The sequence below is a fragment of the Psittacula echo genome (assembly GCF_963264785.1).
Source record: "Psittacula echo genome assembly, chromosome: 5".
Classification (NCBI taxonomy): domain Eukaryota; kingdom Metazoa; phylum Chordata; class Aves; order Psittaciformes; family Psittacidae; genus Psittacula; species Psittacula echo.
Window position 1 is genome coordinate 61,351,941 of NC_137739.1, and position 22,183 is coordinate 61,374,123.

Consider the following 22,183-nt stretch of genomic DNA (forward strand, 5'->3'; position numbering starts at 1 on the left):
CACCTACATCCTTCATCAGAACTGTACTAACAGTTTATGTAAACTCCACAAAAGATGATGAAATCCTCACTTAAGTGCAAAACTTCTGAACTGGGAATCGGGCTTTCACCTGGCCTGGGACAGGCTGGCTTTGCCTGCGGCTTTGCCTGTGGTGTTGAGCTCCATCTAGTGTCCTCACAGTGGCAAAGGAGATACACTTTGAGCCTCTAGTTGAACGAGCATAAAACCAAACAAATCCCAAACAAAATAAAGCAGCGCGGCTTAAAGAGAAGTTTCTCTGTGCCAGAGAACTTATTTCCGAATTTGTGAGCTCTCAACAGTGTTGGATTTGGGTTTTTTTCCTATGATGCAACACTGTGCATGTAAGTCATTATCTGTTCTGAATATAACCCAACACGCTAGTTTCTTACATTTTTCATTGAAACACCAAACGTAATAGGATAAGCCATCATCAATTTAATTTTGCAGCAGCTTTTCTATACTGCCTTACGAGCACTACCTATATCACCCAAGAAAAATGGCAGATGTGTATACATGTGACACACAATGATGTGTGTATATTTAACACCACCACCCCCCCCAAAATGTCATTGCTGTAGCATCTCTCCGTTTCTTATTTGACATCTCTTTTTAAACGGTTAGCCTTCTTTTTCAGTATAGGTGTATGTGTAAACTGTGGCTGCCACTGCTTCTCTGTACCTTTAGAGGACAGAATTCAGTCCTGGCTCCCAATGAGTCAGTCATTCCCTAAAGTAATGGAGAGTAAAACATGTTTTGATAAATCAAATGGATTTGACATTGAATTTGATTCAATTTGTGGAGCAGTTGAGAAAGAAGTTACAGCAGCTCCCAGCAGCAGTATGAGAAAACAGTAGTTTTCTCATGACCCCGAGATACAACAGTTTAGTAAAATGTTTAATTTTACATATAATGCTCTACAGTTACCAAATTCTTTTAACTAGCACAGGAAGTATGTGTTAGAGAAATGTTTAAACACCCTCTGCACAAGCAAATTTACCAAAGATCACTGTGGTGCATGTCAGTGAACTGCACATGACCAGATCAGGTTGTTTTTGTCAATTCAGACAATCTCTTGGCTTTCTTGAGGCCTTTTCCAGTACCATTATTTCCAAATAATTTACTTCACTATAAATAAGCCAGTAAGGTGCATTTATGTGTAAACACACACTGGGTTCTTAAGTGCATATATGTCAGCTGTTGGGAGACTGCTAGTTTCCATTGGTATTTTCCTCAATGCATCACACCTGGCTAATGCAGCTAACTTAAAACAACTGTTTTGAGCTTCTCCTCTTGTCGACTGCCTCCACAATCAAAACGACACTCTCGAGCTGGCAAAGCAGCAAAGGGTGATACACCAATCCCCTGTGGCACGGGCCTGTCCACCACAGCACGTTGGAGGCTGATGTTCTGCACCGTGGCTGGCCTGCCTGACCCCAGTCTCTCCTCCACCACCACATGAAGCAGCACTAACGCTGAAACGACAACAGCTCCGGGCGGACAGCCACGACGACAACAACCGAAGGATCATTAAGGAAGGCGAGCAGCGACCTAGCACCGTGCGGCCACGGATGGCCACCATTTTGGGCGAGGCCAACCACGCCACAGAAGGGCGCGGGCACCAGTCAAGATGGCTGCCGGCCAGCCTGCCCCGCCCCTCCCCGGCTCGGATGCAGCCGGTCGCTCACCGGAAGTGTTTCTCCCCATGCCGGAAGCGCTGTGGTTCCGCGGGGTGGCTGGGCGGCGATGGCAGCGGGCCGGCAGTGGTGCTGTGGGCCGTCGGGGCCCTCCGTCTCCCGGTGTGGCGGCGCGGGCTGAGGGGAGCGGGCCGCCTGCCGCCGCCCTCCCGCTCCCTTCTTCTCCGCTGGAGGAAGGTAAGGGGCTGCTGGTGTCGGGGAAGGAGCCGCTGCGGCGGAGCGCAGCTCGACGGGGCGCTGGTCCAGCGCAGGCGGGGGGGGCTGAGAGCCGCGGGGGTTGCCAGCGGCCAGTTTGCGCGGCCCGTTGAGGGAGAAGAGCCCTGGAGCAGGCGGGGAATGCGGGCGGACGGCTGCTCTAACCACCGTGGGTGCCTCCGGGAGCTGCGAGTGAAAACAGGGTCTCGAAACGATAAATAAGAAAACTCTTTAAGTATTGTCTCTGCCTGTTTCGGTGTAACGTAGAGCTAAGGCTCTTCTTCTGGTTCCTAGCAAGGGCAGAACAAAAAACAGCTAATGTTTGCCTTCTTAAATCTGCTGCAGTTTTAACAGTGTGCTTTCAATGCTTACATTCCTTTTGAAGACTTAACTTTCTCCTAAGGCAGCTGCATGTTAGCCGTCTCCGAAATACCCAGCTACTGGAAGGAACAGTCAGTGATTTAGCTGTTGGATAAACATGGACTCTAGAGTTTTAAGTTTTTACCCAGTGGGTTAACAGCTTCTTACACAAATTTTTCGGTTGTCCTACTAAAATATTAACTCGGGGTATAAAACAGAAGCATTCTGTTATATAGAAGGAAAAGCTAAGCAACAGCTGCCCCAAATGTCAGTAATGTATTTTGGGTATTTAGTGTCACTGTATGTTTGATTCTCATAGCCACCATAGACACAGCAGCGTGAGGGCCAGAACAACTGCTCCAGAGCTACCCCAATCAGATTCTGCCTGATCAGTATTGAGGATATCCTTCAGATGTGAGAAACCAGGAGGCTTTTTCAAGATTGCTAACTGACAAGATCAGTCTAGCCTTAGGAAAGGGGGTTTAGAAAGGTGCAGTGATTTTTTTTTTTTTTTTTTTTAATTAATTGTGGTGAACTCTTTCATATGTCTATTCATAATTATTATTCTGTATGCATAATACATTATTGAATCAGTATTTCTGCCTAGTATTTTTAAAGCCTAATCTATTTTCTTAAAACAGTACTGCATAAATTGATTTTAACTTGTAAAAAATAATAAAACCCCAGCAGTCTGAATGCATGTTTGTTAGGAGAACTCTCATCAGCTGCAATTGTTCGCCCTGCCCAAGGCTATCTTTAGGGAGGGTGGTGATGACTTCTTGATATGAGTGGAGGCACCTCAGTTAGTGTGTTTTTAACTGATTTGAAGAGTGTTTCAAGTCACTTAGACTGATACAGCCAGCCAGAGATCTTAAAACAGCTAAAACTGAGCCCAGTAGTGTCTCTGGTGCTTTGATAATTTATGCTTCTTGACTAGTGTCTGGTTTGTTCTGCATGGTGTCAGTTACAAGTACAGGTGTTCAGCTTCTTTCCTCCAGAAGACATACTGCAACTGATCACACAGAGCAGAAGTACAGTTAGGTACGAGTAATATGCTTACAGTATCTTTATGTGTGCAGATGAGTACAAATACAGACCTTTAGTACACATTCAAATTGAAAACATCCTTTCATGTGGTTCGTAGGTGGGCACTCAGCTAGAGCTTAATAAAAGTGGATGTTGCTACACTGCACACAAGCAGTGATGCTCCTGTTACTGGCTGGCTAGCAGCATGTTTGTCTAGCAGATGTCAAAGAACTTTACAAACTTTCTGTATTTATAGAAAGTCTTATTATCACCACCCTGCAGCTAGAAGCACTGAGGGCAGATGGGGTAAGTAACTTACCCAATTCATGGCTTCTGTTTTTTTCACTCAGTGCTTGACTTTAGCCTGGTGTATTTGCAGCTAGCAGGCCCTAAAGTGGCCAGACCCGTAGATGGAGCATTATATGTAATTACTATTAGTCTGTTGCTGACATAGCACTGTGACTTTCTCTGACATAGAGAGAACTCAGGTCTTCAGAAATGGATGTGTGTGCTGTTTCATTAATACGTTATGAAAAGTTGTAAAAAGTTAACTTATGAAAACCAAGCCTCATCTGTGTCCCCTCTTCCTCCAACCTTTACTGAATGTTTGTCACTTTTTGTTCCAGGTGCAGAGCATGGAGAATGATGAACTTCCGCCAGAGGATGGGATGGATTGGTGTGGGGTTGTACTTGTTAGCAAGTGCTGCAGCTTTTTATTACGTCTTTGAAATCAATGAGACTTACAACAAACTAGCACTGGAGCACATTCAGCAACACCCCAAGGAACCACAGGAAGGAACCACATGGATGCACTCCTTAAAAGTACGACTGCTATCCTTGCCTTTTTGGCTGTGGACTATAATATTTTTAATACCATATTTACAGATGTTCTTGTTCCTCTATTCCTGTACAAGAGCTGACCCCAAAACTGTTGGATATTGCATCATTCCTATCTGCTTGGCTGTTATTTGCAATCGCCATCAAACATTTGTGAAGGCCTCTAATCAAATCAGTAGATTACAACTGATTGACACTTAGCTCAATTTCTAGTTTCTGTAGCTGTTTTGAAGCAATTGCATATGCCTGATCTAATTGCAAGACTGAAGCTCTGAGTGAAGGCTGGAAAGATCCTTTTGTTTCATGCTGTTAAGCAATGAAGAGAATGACTGTTTTCTATTTAAAAAAAATAACTACAAAGGTTTTTAAATATGGGTCTATTGGGATGGCCAGAGTGGGACACCCTATGTGACACTTGATGGAAGTATTCCTCGTTTTGCCTTAATGATGCAAAATTGCAACACTCCATCTGAAACGTCCTGTGGGGAAATAAGTTTCTGGTCTATGACTTTACTCCTCTTAGCAAAAAAGTGATTTCCTGTGTTTTCCCTTGGAGTAAAATCAATGAGAAGATACTACTTTTGTGGTAAATGTAAAAGAAACAAAATCAGAATATGATTATAAAAGCTGCACTTAACACAATCACAATTCTTTGATTTTTTTTTTTTTTTTAAGTAATTTCTACATCAGTGCTGGTTTTTAATGATTTTTTTTTTTTTTATAAGTTTAGATATAAATACAGGAAGCAAAGAATAAAGTTTGTGCAAACCTTTGAAGGGAAAAAGGTGCTTTTTTTGTTTTTCCTGTGGTAGCAGGGTTTTTTCAGTAACCACAACAGTGCCATGTTGTAGTAGGTAGGCAGTGAGGATTGGCATAGGCCTGAGGCTTGGTGCTTTAATCTCTTTTCCTATGATGTCAAAAGCAGCTTATGCCGATATTTGCTATAGTCTTCACAAAACTTCATTTGTGTTTCTTTCTCCTATCTATAGAAATCTCCTTTGATAAAATTACAAGTGATTGGAATTTACTACCATATTAATGTCACTCCAGACATGGTAGAAAACTCTGTTCTGGGAGCACTGATGTACTAGGAAAAGCTCTGACTTTGGGAAGGTTAAGTGGTTGTAGGTTGTGGGGATGCTACAAACAGGTTGTAGGACAGGTAATCATATTTCTTTCAGAAATTTGAAGAAATGAGACCTTCTCATTCTTGCAATGAATGCATATTTCTTCAGTCATACTGAAGTTTCACTGAGATTTCTTACCATAGTTTCAAACTCTATTTTTCAGTGCTATTTTGGCACAGCATTTGATTCTAACTACTGGATTGTGTATTTTGAACAATCTTGAACCTGTTCTTCTTGTCCTTATTTGTTTCTTCTTAGAATAACTAAATTTTTGAGCCAGCTGTGATGGAAGTAACCTTCCAAATGTGAAAACAGTGCAAAACAACTCAACTGTAATATCAATTCTGTGTGATTGTCTGTACTTAATCATCACAAGTGCTAATCCATTTCTGACTAAGGGAACCCTGAAGGATAATACCAGCCTTCTCTTACTTAGGAAAGAGAACACTATTTTCAGTGTTGCTGTGTTTAAGCATGGCAGTTACACCACCTTAAACTTTGTTTGCATTTGGAGGTATTTTGAGACACTGGTTTCAAACCCCAGCATTGGTGCTAGGACCTGAAAACAATGTAGCCTTTACAAGAAGGTTTTAAGTTCTAAGTGCAATATGAAAAGGAGGAAGCTGCCATCTTAATGTGATGAAGTAAGAATAAAGTCTGACTTACAGTATCCTTGGGAGTCAGAGCTTTTAAGTTGTGTTGTTTCCTAACTTTAAAAATCACCATCCTATTTATCTATAAAATAAAAACTTTTCAATGTTTATAAACAGAAGTCCATATATATCAGTGGCTTTATTTTTTGCTGTTGCTTATGTTTGTTGCAAGATAGCAGTGCTGGCAGTCAGCTGCTGTAGCTTACTCTTCTGTCCTTCCCTCAGTGTGTATATTCAATTGATCTTTTTTCATTGCCTTTTTATGCTCTGTGCCCTAATTACTTGTCTGTAGTGTGCGGGTGGCGGGATGAAACTGAATCCTTTTGTCATTTTCCTACCTTTATGTGACAAGGAGGTACCACTGGCTGGACTATGTTTTTAACTTGATGCTGTAAGTTTTAAACTCAGCAGTTGTCTTAAAGAAGAACAATGTAAGAGGAAGCATCAAAAATAGAAAATGATAGGAAGAAGTGCCTAAGTTTCTGTTGTGCAAGCACATGGCCTTTAGTAAATTCGTCAGTGTGCCTCATGTGATGAGCCAAGCTGGCTGGATGTGGAGCATGTGCTGGGCGCAGAGGTGGCTTACAGAATGGAGGCTTGTGTTTGTAGGCTTTCCCATTAGAAGCCTGATTTTGGATTAAAGCTGCTGACAAGCATGAGCTTTACAACTAATTACAGAATGACAGTCTAATTCAAGCAAATGCTATGTCTGTAAGGATTTGAGCTTGAGGTGGAAAGCAGTAATGGAGAGACTTAGTATAACTTGTCAACCTGGTGCATAGGAATACTGGACAATAGAAGAGGAAAGCTAGCTCTGATGGTGCTTCCAGCATTTTTGGCACCAGCAGAATATGAGCAGGTTTACTTTACCCACAAAGTAAAGGAAAGACTAAGATCTAATTATTAAATGGTGGACTTTGTATAAAAAGTTTCTACATAAAGACTGCAAATTCATGCCTAATGTTACATGTTGCTTTGTAACCTCCCACAGCTCACACTACTGTTGGAAGTGTTTGGGACTGTGGTTGGGAGAGGGATGACACACTATTCCCACATGTAGCTATACAAGCAGTTTCCAAAGCTGCAGAACAGAGCTCATAAAAAGATGTCTGCACTTTAAGTACAGGCTGCATGAAGGAGCTCTTTTGATACATTTATCAGGCTGGTTTTTTTTGTACTGTGTTGCCTTTGCCATTTTGATAAGCCACTTCCTTCAATGCTACTTCCTTTGATAAATTATCTACCCTAAAACACTTTAAGCATTTTATCACTTTAAGATTTTGCAGCCTGACAAGTGATGAGGATTAATTTAGGTAATTTTCTCTCATCCCAGGTCCTCAGCAACTAGACCTCCAGAGTCTTCAGAATTGGTCTTTTCTCCAAAGTTATGCCTCTGTCATAATAATGGGTGTGTGAACTTCTTAAGAATATGTAAAGATGTAAAAAATGTTTACTATGCTTCTGTTCCAACACACCCCTGCCCCTTCCAAAGAAACCCAGGCAATTTTGTGCTCATAAAAGTTCATTATTTATTCTGATACTTTGTCCTCAGTTTCTATAATATATAAACAAACTGCCAGCAGAACATATAAACATGAAGAAAAAGGAAGCTTTTCATACTATTAAACCAGTCAGTAAATTTCTTCTAGAGAAGCGTCCTGGGTTCTGGTGAACTCTATGGAGTGGCTGTTTAGAATGTTTTATGCCTGTTCACAGAAGCATGCACTGAGCAAACTGGGAATTAAAGTAACATATGTGACAACTTTCCCCTTACAAGAAGCATCTGTTATGGGGGGCTTCAACCCCCCCAGATATTTGTTGGAGGGATAACACAGCCCAGTGCACACAGACAAAGAAATTCCTACAGATCACTGAAGATGACATTTTGTTAAAAGTGGTGGAGGAGCCAACAAGGAAGGGTATGTTGCTAGACCTTGTACTTACAAACCAGGAAGGATGGGCTGAATGTGTTGGGGCAGCCTTGGCTGTAGTGATCATGAGATGGTGGAATTCAGGATCCTGCATGAAGGAAGCAAAACAGCAAGCAGGACTACAACCCTAAACTTCTGGAGAGCTAACTTAGGCTCTTCAAGACCTACTTAGTAGAATGCTATGGGCCTAGAAGAGAAGGGAATCAAAGACACCTCGTCAGTATTTAAGCACCACTTCCTCCAGGCCCAATTCCAGTGTACTCGCATGATGAAAAAAATCAAGGAAAGGGGCCAGGAGACTTGCATGGATGAACAGGAGCTCCCAGTAGTCCTGCCTTTGCAGGGGGGTTGGACTAATGATTTCCAGAGGTTCCTTCCAAGCCTAATGATTCTGTGACATTCCACATGCTGCATTATCATCAGAAGAATGAGTCACCTTAGCAGAGGGATTGGGTGATGCTGATTTACACAGGCAAGAGCAGTTATACATAATGTACTCATAGGTGTTACTTGAATATTTACACTTTCTCCCTCTCTAAAATAAACTACAGCAAACAGTGTAGATAATTATGAGAGTTCTGCATGGGCAGAACATTGAGCTGTGTTGTTCACTTTATTTGACTTACCAATTGAGCCTAAAAATCAGCTTGGATGGAAGAAAATACATAAACATAACTGCTGCATAAAAAGAAAAATAAACCCAAATATTCTGAGAAAACAGGCTTAGGACAGACAGCTGGGTTTGAATTGTGGAATGTTAGACAACTTTCAAAGTCACATTGACTTGCCTGGCTGTCATAAAAACTCAGGATTTTTTGAGACTAAGATTCCCAACTCTTTCAATCCACTTGATGTATGACCTTTTCCAGGAAAATACTTCATTGATGGGTGACCAGAATAAACCTTTTTGGTGATAAGCAAAAATAATCTTGCACTGTAGGGCTGCTCAGGAATGGACACAGTCTTACAGGTGTTCTTTAATTTTGAATACTGTTGTGGTCTTATACTGCTTTCTCTCCACACAAATTAAAAGTTGTGCTGTACCATTTTAAGATCATGTCTGACAAAATAACTCACTCCTGATTTTACTATATTATTCTAAGAGCTTACTTTAAGTCGCATGAATAAACACAATGACTTAGAAAATGTCTTTAAAAATGTAGCAGTCAGAAGACTTGTGAGAACAGTTTTATATTTGTCAACTGGTCTACCAAAAATTCTTCTCAACGTAACACTGGCTCCCTGCAAGCAACACTCTGCTGACACCAAGGTGCATCCTTTCCTTACGGCCTCCGTGTTAAAACAGCGTCGGGACCGACATTTCGCTTTCAGAACAGGAGCAGAAGCGCCGCAGGCTTCCACCTGGCCCTGCCCGGACACCCTCACACCCGGTGCAGCTAGAATGTCTCCCTCCAGGCCTGACCACAGTACCCAGTGCCGTCACCATGGCTGCTGAACCCTCGTCCGCTTTGGAGGTGGGTCGTCGGCGCTTGCTTTCGTGTCGATACTGTTTTCGTCTTCATCATCCTCATCCTCCTCCTGCTGATCGTCGTCGTCGTCATTCTCGGCGTCACCTGACGGGGTTCAACCGGGCGCGGATGAGCGGCGCGGGGCGCACGCGGCGACCAGAGGGCAGCGGAGCCTCCACGCCACGTTCCCGCCCGCTCCCCGCCGCCACTCACCGCGCGGCCCTCCGCCACCCGCCGCCTCTCTCTCGGCCTGCACCAGGGGCGCCAACAGTTCCACCACCCGCTCCCGCAGCTCGGCCAGGCTCTGCCGCAGCCCGCGCAGCTGCCCGGCCTCGCCCTGCTCCGCCAAGGGCGGCAGTGGCACCCGTACCGACCGCGTCTCGCCGTCGCAGCCCCTCAGCTCCGCCACCAGCTCCATCGCGCCGCCCGGAAGCGCGGAGAGCCCGCGCGTCCGGCCCCGCCCCGCTCACCGGTCACGTGTTCGCCAGCCCTGCTATCGCGGCTCACCGCTCTTTGATCACGCGCGGCCCCGGTCACGTGAGGCCCGCGGTTCCGCTTCCGCTGTGGCGCCCCCTGGTGCCTTGGCCGCGTGTTTCCCGCCTCATCTCGCCCTCGGCCTCGCGTCCCGGCGATGGAAGCGGCGGCGCCGGAGGGCGCGGAGCTGGGGAGCGGCGGCGGCGCGGAGGAGCCCGTGGTCTCCCTGGCGGAGGTGCTGGCCGAGAACGAGGAGCTCGAGAAGGAGGCGCGGGCCGTGCTGGGGGGCAGCGACCACGAGCGCTGCAGCTACTCCCAGGTGGGGGCGGGGTCGCGCGGGGCGGGGCCGGGGGCGGAGCCGCCCGGGGCAGGGACCCCAACCCCTCCGGGGCAGGGACCCCCCAGCAGTCTCTGTATCTCGCGTTGGTGTCGCCCCATAGGGAGCGGTGAAGAGGCAGGCGCTGTACGCCTGCAGCACCTGCACACCTCCCGGCGGGGAGCCGGCGGGGATCTGCCTGGCTTGCAGCTACGAGTGCCACGGTACCCACCGCCTCTTCGAGCTCTACACCAAGAGGTACGGCGGGGCGGGGGCGCGGGCCCGGGCCGGCGGCGGGAAGCGCGCTGCGGCTCGAGCCCCCTCAGCCGCGAGCCCCTGGGCAACCCCTCACCGAGCCGGCTCCTCAGGGCCGGGAAGGCGAGGTGGTGTGCCCCCACCGCCTCCGGTGTCCTGCCCCTCCGGACCCGGGGTGCAGGGTGAGCTGAGCTGGCTGGGGGATTTCACCAGGATCACCTCCGCTCTCTGGTGCGCTTTGGTGAGGTAGGGCAACTCGTACATAGTACACCGCTCCCACAAAAGCTGCGCTGGCAACCGAGGTCAGGTCATGGAGGTACCCACCTTCCCCTTCTCTTTGCGCACCAGCCCTGTTTAAATGAGAGTTTAGGGTGTCTGGGTAAGAGACGAGAGCTTAATCACTGTCACGGATCCAGTTTTTGGAAATGAAGTAGTTCAGGCTCCTATTCCACCAGCATTCATGGTTGTGTTTTTAAGTGTGGCAGTTACAGTGCTCAGGGTTAGCTCTGTACCACTGCGGCCTCCCAGCGAAGCGCTGCTGTCAGTGATGGTCTTAGCTAAGAGATCTGTTGAGAACACCTTGTGAGAGGGTAAGGCCACTTCTGACTGATGCTGTTGTTTAAGCACTGCAAGAATGTTTTTATGGCCTCTAATAAACTGCTGGGAATCTTTATGAACACAAAACCTGATGTGTTTTCTGTTAATAAACCCACCTGAAACACTGTGCTTTGCTTTTCAGGAACTTCCGCTGTGACTGTGGAAATAGCAAGTTCAAAAATCTGCAGTGCAAGTTACTGCCAGTAAGTGCAGATAGGGGTTTTGTACACACAGAATTAAAATGACGGTATTGGGAGTTTGGTGCCTTGCCTCAGCCAGTACTGACGCACATGGTGCCTCTGCTTTTCCCAGCAAGTTAAACAAGGTGGGAGTATTACAGCATAAGATAAAACTGTTGAGAGACCAAAGGGAAATGTGAGGAGAAAGGAAAGAAACATTTGGTAGTTGTCATCCATGAATGCGGCAGTTTTGCATCTATGGTCAATGTAATGCCAGAAACGTGTTGTGGTGCCTGCACTAATACATCTCATTGGCTTTAAGCTGGCTTCAGGGAAAGCTTTTAGGTGTAATTTTGCTGTTGCATTAAAGAAATTTAAGCTTCTTCTGTTGCCAAAGGTACGGTTCCCTCCCCTTATTCATGGTGGCATTAGTGCTGTAATCTGTTTTGGTTGGTTGTCACCAGAGCCCACTGATGGGATAGTTTTTTTACTGCATTAAGCCTTCTGTGCATTCATTTCATTGGGCATTTTGGACTTGTCAAGTAGTTGATAATACTCTGAAAAGCAGCAACAGGAAGCTGCTTGGCTTGCTCGCAGCGCTGCTCCCTGGATAATAACAGTCCAAATGTAGAAATGGCCAGTGGTTTTGTGTATGCCCATTTTGTTCTGGCAGAACTGGGATAGATCCAGAGCTAGTCAGCACAGGGCTATAGTCCAGTGATCCCTGCAGAGACACCTGTGACAATTTTAAGATGTTACTCTTTTTAATTCGAGTCAGTGAAATGGATCATGCAGTTGTTCCTGCTCCTTCAGTTCTGTGCAAAATCAATTGTACCGGTTAAGTGACCTTCAGCATCCACCTATTTATCTGTCTGACTTCACGGGTGCCAAGTGCTCACAGTCCCTGTCCTGTCTTTGTCACAGTAGTCGTAGAAAATGTTTTGTAGTAACATCGTAAATGGTCACAGCTCTTTCTGGAGGGGCTATTGATGGCTTTAGGCTGCAACTACATGCGGTTCTGAAGCCCTCTGGCTGCAGCTATATTAGCTGGGGGATTTGTTTGTTCGTTTGTTTGTTTTTTAAATGGAATTACCTGTAATTGCGTTTCATTCAGCATGTTTTGTAACTTAGGTAATTCTCTCCTGTAGAATGAAGTTTGTGTGACACAAATTTAGTGAAAGCTCAGTGGTAAGATTAAGCAGAGTCAGGTTTGGATCACAATCTGGATGTTAAAAAAAAAAATAGAGGGGAAGGTGCACAATAAATCTACAGGTGGGCATAGCTGGTGATCAGAACTCTTACATCATTCTGGATTAGCAGTAGTTTAACACCACAGTTGCCATTTATTACAAAGGTGAAGAGACTGGTTTTCCTTCTGAACTTAAGTATTCCCCATGTGCCCTGTCTGCTGCTCACTGTATAGCATAGGTGTCTAGATAGTTCTTTTCTTTTTGGATCTTCAAGCTGATGAGTATAATTGTTGCTTTTAGGAATTAAAGTGCAACAGAAATGTTTGTTTGGGATTTTATTTCTAGATTATATATATTTTCAGCCTTGTTTTTCACTGCATTGTTTACTGAGATATTTTTTTTCCTTCTAGGAAAAGGGCAAGGTGAATGCAGGAAATAAGTATAATGACAATTTCTATGGATTATACTGTACTTGTAAAAGACCTTATCCTGATCCTGAAGATGAGGTAAGAAATACAAAAGCCAATAGTAATCATATATAGATGGTATTTATGCAAAGTATCGTGCAAAGGGTCCTCGCTGAGCTGCTTTACAGCAAAGAACCCACTTCAAAAAATCTTATGTTCCATATTGCTCTTGGTTGTCATATATACAGTAATTATCAGGGGTTTTTTTAATGGTAAAATATGTTTATGCCTTAAAGACAGATGAGGAGGACAAACCATCATTTGGAGAAAATGCTGCAGTTCTCTCTGCTTTCCTGTCTATAAAGTAGAGACCCCTCTATATGGAGTTCCCTTGGGGGGTGGGGGTGTCTCCGCATCTTAAGAAATGTGGCAGGAGCCCAGTAAACACATTACACGTGTTAGGAGAGACCATAATCTGCTTCCTTGTGTCTGCAACAGTGCTCTGACAAGGCTTCTGGGATAGGGAGAGTCTGTCCCGTAGCACTGGCTTTAGCTTTCCTTTATGGTAGTCACAACACTTTTTGTCCATCTGAAGTATTAAAATATACCACTTGGTTTGCACACACACACTTTTGTTTGCAGTCATAGAAATCGGGTGTTTTAAAGAATAAGGAAGGAGCAAGTCCTGTAAATACAAGAAGTATTTTACAAACTCACCTCTCTGAAGTTCAGAGATAGCTAAACTTTTCTGAAGAAATCATTAATAATTGTTTCCTGACAGAGCAGTTTGTATTGTACTACGTTGTGGCCACTTAGGACTCTGGTGTTCCTTTGTAAACCTGATGACATGATGGGTATCAGGATCTTTCTTTTGCTAAGCTGCCTGTTAATGCATTTCTCTTTACAGGAAGAAAGATGCCAACAGTGTATTAACTTTTATCAGCTCTTTTGTGAGAATGTCATGCTCTAAAAGGAAAACAGTTATGTAATAATAAATGGGAGTTTCCACAGTCTTGATAAACAACAAATTACATACGCTGTTGAAGTTCAGGGAAGCAAACTGACTAATGAAACAGTTAACTACTTATTAATGGCAGCTCCCTGTGGATAGGTGAAGAGGGAAGTGCAATTCACTTGGGCAGGCTTTGCATAATACTGTCATTTGAGGCTTGTGAAAGACTCCAGAAGTTGCTATTAATGCTAATAATATGACTGTTCATCTAGATTCCAGATGAGATGATCCAGTGCATAGTCTGTGAAGACTGGTTCCATGGAAGGGTAAGGAAACTACAAGTCGCAGAATTGCCACTTGCATAGAAATAAGTTAGTGTCAGTTAAGTTTGTATGGTTATTCTTATTTTAAAAGGTTTGCTGTAGTTCTCAAAAGATTATTACAGGAGTTCTGGGGTATTTCTTTTTGTCATATGCAAAGGAATATTAAAAGTTTAATCTTGTGCTGCTGTCCTCTCCAGTCCAAAAACCCTTTTTGGGTTTTTTGGAAGAATTCTACCTCTTTGAAGGTTACTGCCACAGAATAAAGTAACAACTTTGTAACTGTCTCTTTAACTAGAAAATTCTAATCAGTGCAATTGGTGAGCAAAAGATTCTTACTGAGGCACATTATTATCAAATACCCAAACAGTTCTTCATGCAAAAGAGTGCTTTTAAAACTGTAATTCCTTTAAGTAGCAAGGAAAAACTGTGCTGTTGGTTCATGATTACAAACTTTGGAGAAATCTTTTAAAAGCAGCTCAGCACTTCAGTGAGTGCCCTACTTAATGTGTGAGCATTAAGGATTCAGCCTTATGCCTTGAAGGGCACGAGTGAAGTTCTGTGTTTGAAGTTGCAGGATCAAAGAATTAAAAAAAAAAGAAAAGATGATTGGTTTCAATTATGGGTTCTGTAGTTAAACTTTAGGATTCTTTTGTGTGAATGTGTGTATGATGAATGTTATGCTGTTCACTCTGAGCCTTGAAGAATGCTTTTCAAAAGAAAGCCACTAAGCACTTTTAATTGCCTAAATATTTCTCACCAGTTTATGGAGAGCTTTGGGACCTAATTCTTCCCAAGTGCATTACGTGACCAATATGGAGACTTAAAATCTCTTGCACATAAGGAAGCAATCATAAAAAGTTATTTAAGAGTTCACATGTGCAGTATGCAAGAGGTATTTTCACCTGTCCTATGTTTAGGACAGTGTAGAAGAATATTGTTTAGAAATGAGGTAGGACTGAGATTTCTGAATGTGTAGAAGGCATAAAAGAGTGTAGACAAAGACATAATTATTTCAGCTTTTCCTTGGAATTTTTATCAGCTCTTTTCAGTCTTCAAATTATACTGCTAATTGTTGTAGAGTTAGCAGGAGCGTATGACTGTGGTGAAGCTGTGACAACAGTTTATGTTATACTTCCTCTAAGCCTGGAATTGAGTGTTAATTTGCAGCAAATGTTTCACTGCTGCATCCTTGTTTCATTTTGACAGCATCTTGGTGCAGTTCCCCCTGAAAGTGGAGACTTCCATGAAATGGTATGCCAAGCCTGCATGAATCACTGCCATTTCCTCTGGGCTTACGCATCACAGTTAGCAGGTAAAGAAAATTGAGATACCCGAGCTAATATTTGGTTAGCATGTATTTGTCATATGTGATTGATTAATAACTTAACATCATTTAAGTGGTCAGAGAAGTTATACTCGATATATTGGATAGTCACCTTCAGTGGAACATGCAGGACTGCACAGACTGTTCTGTATTTCTGGTTCCTAAATCTTAGTTCTGTGGTGCTCACTTATTTATTTTATCAAAGATGTGCTAGCACATAGATAGCTAGAGATTTAGTACTTGTCTTAGTGAACTTAATTTCTAAACTGGATCAAACAATTGAAGAGTCATCCTAAGGGGAGCAGTGAGACAAACAGCTGAGCATAAGAGGCCCTGAGCAGCAAAGAATGACTGACAAGTGACCTGGAATGAATGTGTAAAACCTTAATCTGGGTAGAGCTGGGGCTGTGCTCAGGACACGTTCCCTGCAGGCCTCTGTCTGCTATGTGGTCTCTGCAGAATCAGAAGGGTAGATGACTTGATTTCTGTGGAAAGAGCTTGTTTCACATGGTCTGCTAAACGTTGCTTATATCAACTGATAACTGATCTCTTATGTGCCAGAAATTTTGATGTCAATTTTAAGGATTCCAAGATGGCCTACCTGGAGTTCTGTTCCTTCTAATGTAAATACAGTACAGAATGGGGATTTTGGTTTTAGTTTTTCTGTTTCTAACCAGCTATATCACAGGGCACACACTTGAATCACCATAAAAAGAAAAACTTGTTTTAAATAAGGAAGGGATTGGTGTAGGTAATCTGTCATGGAGTTTTTGAGGTGTGTATCTGGAGGAAATGAAGGACTGACACAAAGTCAGCAAAATATATGTGACAGCTACTGAACTGGCAATAGCTATAAAGGGGCATCAAGACAGACAAGCATCTTAGTACAGAACTATCTCAAATTGTCCCTCTCCTACAAAACAGATTTTGTGAAGCAGAGTATTTTAGAATAGGAGTCAGAGAGGTGAAGACAACTGATGAAAGAGGGAGCGATTTCTTTGTCTACCTAGGTCACTGTGTCTTTGGGCAGCTGTAGAGCACCTCCAGGACCCTACAGTGTATGAGCTGATCTAGGTGCTCTTTGACACTGCAGTGTAAAGCAGAAAGAATGTCTGTGATAGCCAGTATGTTGTCTGGCACAGTATTCTCACGTACATGGGTATATATCTTCCAGTTCCTCCTTTGACCAAAGTGAACTCCCTTGAAGGTGAAGGAGTTTGCCTGAAGGTTAAGGAAAGTGAAGAGCAGAAAAAAGAAATAAAAAAAGAAAGTGGAGTGGAACACCAGGAAATGAAGGAAGAAAAGCAAACAGAACAGTTTAACGAGCCTTCCACTAGCTCTGGGTCTGCCTGTCCAGAGGTAAAATGTACCTTCTTTTCTATCCTGTTCATTTTCATACTGATGGTAGCTGAGGCAAAGCCCACTTCCTTCTGTATAGGTTCAGTGAAAGCTAAAAGCTTTCAGTCTGTCTCCATGCTCCTCTTCAGTCACTGACACTTTAAATGTGTGGTCTCTGTGTAGCACAGTGTAGGCTGTAGAACACCATTGTAGAAATGGCTGACAGGGGCATAGTGTCTGTTTGCCAATAGGTCACATCCATTCCTTCCTGTCAGTCACCTGGCCTTTACACTGAGGCACTTGCTGAGTTTGTTCTAATATAGAGATATTATGCTTTGTAGCTGCATTTGCATGATAGTCCGGCTCTGATTTTTTTAAACATTTATGGCTATTGCAGTGAATTTCTGCAGAAATTCCCAGTGGAAACTGCTAAAACCACATCAGAATCCTCATGTGGATGAAATGGTAATGCAGGTTGTTTAGAAAAATAAATGTCTGAGGCAAAAGAAGAATCTTGCATAAGGAAAACCACATGTTGGAAAGAATGGAGTGTATTGGAAGTGATGGTACAGAACACTAAACACCCATTTTAATTCAGGTGGTTACTAAGAGCGAGGAGCCAGTCTGCAAGCTGAAGGAACTCCAGAGCAAGCCATTTTTAAAAAAAGACGGTGCCACCTTTTGGCCACTGAACTGGAGAAGCAAACTGTGCACCTGTGAAGACTGCTTGGTATGTATCCTCTCTTTGTTATGGTCACTGGCGTGGGGGAGGTAGGGAGGACCTCACAGAGGATCTTTATCTACAAGAGAAGCTTGTAGAAAAAAATCTGTGTAAGTGTTCTTACTGTGCATATAAATACCTACCCTCCCCTCCATCCCATGTAAAGAAACACACTGAATCTGTCAGAATTAATACAGCATGAATGAGCTTCTAACTGTTTCTATGTTCTTTGCTGCTTAAATCCAGCGTTGCTTTGGAAATTGTGGTGGAGAGATGCCTGAAATGCTGGATACAAAATTTACATTATTTTTATTGTTATTATTTGTGATACTAAATACAAAAAGGATTGGGAAGAGCATCTCCATCTCAGACTTCTTGTAACATATCAGTAAATTTTACTTTATTCTCCAGAAAATGTATTCAGAGCTTGAAGTGCAGTTCCTGACAGATGAATGTGACACTGTCTTGGCTTACGAAAATAAAGGTACCAGTGACCAAGAAACAGAGAGGAGAGATCCTTTAATGGACACCCTTAACAGCATGAACAGAGTTCAGCAAGTAGAACTCATCTGTGGTAAATACAACTTCATTTTTAGAATCTGCCTTGAAACTTTAACTGAACAAGTTCCCGTAAGGATTAGTATTGGGACTTGCAGTGTGGTGTCAAGCTGGTTTTGAAGTAACGTGTAGAAGACCGTATGACAGATGACACTTCAGTCAGGATTCCTCTAAAGACATTTGTCCTCTCTGGCCTGTTGTTACAACTTTAACTTAACATTGAGGAACTAGTTGGTATGGGAACTTTTCCCCTATTTAACATTTTTAGATATTGTGTCAATAGTAATTTCTTGTAACATGATTATTTAAACATTAATTTACATTTCTGTTCTCTGGCTTATTTATCTTACCCTGTTCTGTTGTTTGGCAATCTCCTGTTGTCTGAGGGAGTGCCGGGCAGTGTGCCACTGGGGAGCAGTGTGCTCCCTGGCAGCTCTGCCACAGAGTATATTGACAAGGCAGTGCTGAGGTCCTTTATAACTAGAGCAGTTTCCCTCTTTCTGAGTGAGGAGTTTGCACTCTGGCGTGGGTAGTTGTTCAGTTCTGAGTTACAGGCGAGGACATCCCACCACAATCCATATGTGCTTTTGCTGTGGAAAGCTGGGAGCAGGGGCAGTCTTGATTGATTGGACTGATTCACTCAGTGAACTTGTGCACGCCTCTCTGAAGATCAACTTGAACAGGAACTCAGAATGCATAGGCTGGCCTGATAAATCATTAGGCTTCTCATATTTATCCGGACTTGCCTTCCGTATTATTTATAATCCAGCTCAAATTTGAATTGTCTCAAGTAAATGTAATAAATGACAAGAAGAAGTAGAATAAAGTCTTCTTGAGCCAGTGTTAAACTAAAGCTGGGCATCTTCTTGTTTTTAATTTCCCTTGCCTTCACTCCTCCACCCAGAATACAATGATTTGAAGACGGAACTGACAGACTATCTCAGGAGATTCGCCGATGAGGGAACGGTAAGACACAGCTTGCAGAATTTGTTTGCCAGAACCTGTGCTGTAGTACTGCTGTGGGGTGGGTGCTGGATACTAGGATACTATAAGAATTTTTTCCTGTCTGAGTAGCTGGCACTGCAGTAGAAACAAGAAGTCCCTGATTCCATGCAGATTTACAAGTTGCATTTCCTTAAAGACATTGTAACAGAGACCTCACAGAAATCTATCTAAGAAGTACTGAGAGCACTTCTTAATTTAAATGAAACTTGTGTTGCTCCTATGAAAAACATTCAGGAAAAAAGCTCTTACCTTCATGTTTTTTCTTAGGTTGAATTTAAACTCTTAGAAGAATAAGGACTGACTAAATACTGGCAAACAGCCTTCTCAGTTGTTTTCCTGGAGGAGTTTGCATGCTGTTACTAACCAGCACATGCATTTTGTTGGCTTATTTGCCAACAGAGGGGATTTGGGATACCTGCTTTCATGCATGTGGGGGTAGGGAAGGAAATGGATCATTTAATTGAATCTGTGTAGCACAGCTTGGGTTTCATGCTGCTTCCTGTAGGTGGTTAAAAGAGAAGACATTCAACACTTCTTCGAAGAGTTTCAGTCACGGAAAAGACAACGGACTAACAGGATGCAGTACTACTGTAGTTAGACTGAGAGGGTTTGGGTCTGAAAGAACAACTGGGCAAACAATATTCATTGGCAAACAGAAGCGGCATCTCCAATATTTGACTTCTCATCAAAATCCGACTGTCCAGGAAATGTCTTCATTTTGTCTCATACTTCCTTTATTTGTAGCAACTAAAGCGTGATCCTAACAGGTACATTATTGCATTTATAGGGATTTCAGACTCCTGATGGACTTTGCATTCCTATGAAAGCTGGCTGTGTCCTTCCAGGGTGGGTGGCTTGTTCCAGGAACAGCATCCCACTGTTTATTCCCTTTTGCCTTTCACTTGTTTTACTGTTAGTGCCTATTGCTGTGCATGGTACTAAACCCTCGTGGGGTCTGCCTGCCCTCCCTTCTGTGCAGTGCAGGGCAGACGCGTTCACTGTGCTTTGCAAGACTGGAGTGCTTTTCTAACGTGCTTTAAATGGCTCTGTATCATCTCTCGAGATGTAGTAACTCTATCCAAGTGTCCCTGCACAAAGGAAGTGTCTGTTCACTACACAGTTCCCTGAAGGGCAGAGAAGGGAACCCTGTTACACCCTATTACAGCTGTGGGGTGAAATTGCATTCTAACACGGGGGTCATATAGAATGGTTTGGGTTGGAAGGGACCTTAAAGGTCATTTAGTTCTAAACCCCTGCCATGGGAAGCAACACCTTCCGCTAAACCAGGTTGCTCAAAGCCCCATCCAACCTGGTGTTAAACACTGTCAGGGATGGGGCAGGTGACCTACCCAGCACTGTGCTGCTGCAGGCTTGCTCTCTGCTGCGGAGGTGCTCCCAAGGCAGGTGAAAGATGAGAAATCACAGGTTAAGCTTGATGCAACAAAATGCTGTCTGCTTTTATAAATTCAGAAAATCTGTTTCTAATATTGTACAATGATGTTTTACATGCAGAAAGGATTGGCACATGAACATTATTGACACAGTAGACTGTAAACAATCTCTAGGAAGAGGTACCAAATTACAAATTATGCATTGGGAGGGGGTTGGTTTAGGACTTAAAATGTGCTTTCATTTTAAAAACTCACCTGTTGCCAGTTATGCCACCTCATAAATGGCCGTAAAGACACTGCAGCATCCTGGCATTTTGCTACAGTATAAATTGTGTGATCTTTTTATAATCACTGTGATACTCCTGGAACAGATGTTTCACTGACTTTTAAGAATCTACTTAGCTACAATTAAATAGTGACTTTTCGTAAGTTTGGAGTCTAATCTAGTTTTTAGTTTCCTTTACCCACAAACCCCAAAACATACATTAAGAAAGTTCTACTTTTTAACTCCTGCTTTATGTAGTTTGAGGATTTCCTTACCATGGGGTACTATTCTGCTTCCATGTTAATGACTTTTGAGAGGAAAAGACAGACGTTTATCTATCATTTCCCTACTAATTGTTTCTGACCACTTTATTTACAAAAGCTAGTTCTAGCCTAGGGCCGCAGTTCATGGGTTTGTTTCATGCAAAATGGCTAATTGCTTTTCAGTTTAACTCTGGGCATTGTATGTGCTTTTTTTTGTAGCAGCTGTCAGGGAATTGTAACTGCATATCTAACTACAGTATCTCAAAATTAAATAACTGTTTGATCTCTACTGTCTTGTTTTGTTGAAGAGCTGCTGTAGTGTTGTTCCCACCCAAGCCCAGGGCAGCGCAGCAAGGAGCTGTTAGCTGTGTGGCCAAGATGCACCTCAGGGGCGGAGTCAAGCCCAGTGTTCCTAGACCTTTGCCTGGACTGGTGCAGGCAGGTGTGACACGAGGTAAAGTTTTGAGCAAGATTAAAAGCAGAACAGGATGAGGTTTCCACTGTATGGCTGTTCTCAGCATGTCATTGATTAAAAGGCTGGGGGAAGAAAATGCTTTGAGGCAAGTGCTGTCCTGCGTGCCACCTCCTAGATGGAAACCCTCAGTTCTCCAAGCAGTGCTGTCCTCCCCCAGCATATACCAAGTCGCAGCAGCTACCAGGGTGCACGTCAACAGGAGAGGGAGGCCCAGTCTCAGCACACACTGTACGTGAGCATCCACAGCAATAGGGCACACAGTTCAGTGGCAGGAAAGTTTTTAACCCAAGCGTGTAATTTGCACAAAGCAGAGTTAGAGTGGCTGCAGTGGCACACCCAGGGCAGCACCCACAGTGGGCATCTGCAGTCACCAAGCCGGGTGTGCCTGAAGTGCACCTAGTTCCTCACACCCCCCCTTAGCCAGCTTCCTTAACACCATTGTGCTTTCTTCACAACAGCCCCCCCCCCCCCAGGTAAAGAGGTGACCTCTCTTCTGTACAGGTAGCAGAGCCAAAAGAACACTCCTGGAAAATGAACAGGAAGTCTGTAACAATTAATGTTACATTTGGCCACTTTAGAAGTTGCTCCTACATGTTACCTTCCTGGATGTGGGAACAGAGGTGTCAGTAATTACCACGTAAGACCATACACGTAGTCTCTCTCCCAACCTCACTTCCCCTCAGGACAGAAGGCAGGTGTTTTGCTGTTGTACATCACAGTGAGACTAGTCAAGGCTTTCTGTGGCTGGACAACACACTTCTGAACTCATCATGACCCTGAAGTAGTGAAGCACTTGTTTCTGTGAATGGTGTAATGAGTGTTCAGCTGATGCAGGGC

General features: G+C 43.5%; 3 protein-coding genes across 7 annotated transcripts; 2 read left to right on the forward strand and 1 right to left on the reverse strand.

Moving 5' to 3' along the window:
* Nucleotides 1–1,734: 1,734 nt before the first annotated feature.
* LYSET (lysosomal enzyme trafficking factor) lies at nucleotides 1,735–4,909 on the forward strand. The gene is made up of 2 exons (XM_080619355.1): nucleotides 1,735–1,892; nucleotides 3,923–4,909. Exon 2 carries the CDS (start codon nucleotides 3,939–3,941, stop codon nucleotides 4,332–4,334), a length of 396 nt encoding a protein of 131 aa, XP_080475481.1. The 5' UTR covers nucleotides 1,735–1,892; nucleotides 3,923–3,938; the 3' UTR covers nucleotides 4,335–4,909.
* A 3,495-nt stretch (nucleotides 4,910–8,404) lies between these two features.
* GON7 (GON7 subunit of KEOPS complex) lies at nucleotides 8,405–9,807 on the reverse strand. The gene is made up of 2 exons (XM_080619356.1): nucleotides 9,527–9,807; nucleotides 8,405–9,418 (listed from the first exon to the last, which is right to left on the reverse strand). The coding sequence occupies exons 1-2, from the start codon at nucleotides 9,729–9,731 to the stop codon at nucleotides 9,285–9,287; spliced, it is 339 nt and encodes a 112-aa protein (XP_080475482.1). The 5' UTR covers nucleotides 9,732–9,807; the 3' UTR covers nucleotides 8,405–9,284.
* A 9-nt stretch (nucleotides 9,808–9,816) lies between these two features.
* UBR7 (ubiquitin protein ligase E3 component n-recognin 7) lies at nucleotides 9,817–21,212 on the forward strand. Of its 5 annotated transcripts, XR_013957019.1 has the most exons (12): nucleotides 9,817–10,106; nucleotides 10,228–10,361; nucleotides 11,098–11,158; nucleotides 12,735–12,830; nucleotides 13,956–14,009; nucleotides 15,213–15,318; nucleotides 16,505–16,689; nucleotides 17,267–17,398; nucleotides 17,801–17,963; nucleotides 18,852–18,913; nucleotides 19,458–19,719; nucleotides 21,180–21,212. XR_013957019.1 is itself a non-coding variant. In XM_080619351.1 (11 exons), the coding sequence occupies exons 1-11, from the start codon at nucleotides 9,945–9,947 to the stop codon at nucleotides 19,980–19,982; spliced, it is 1,398 nt and encodes a 465-aa protein (XP_080475477.1). In that variant the 5' UTR covers nucleotides 9,817–9,944; the 3' UTR covers nucleotides 19,983–21,160. The 5 variants fall into 5 exon arrangements, 4 of the variants coding, with proteins under 4 accessions (XP_080475477.1, XP_080475478.1, XP_080475479.1 ...); XM_080619351.1 differs by lacking the exons at nucleotides 19,458–19,719; nucleotides 21,180–21,212 and adding an exon at nucleotides 19,740–21,160; XM_080619352.1 differs by lacking the exons at nucleotides 19,458–19,719; nucleotides 21,180–21,212 and adding an exon at nucleotides 19,740–21,160 and having other exon boundaries at nucleotides 17,801–17,873.
* Nucleotides 21,213–22,183: the final 971 nt, after the last annotated feature.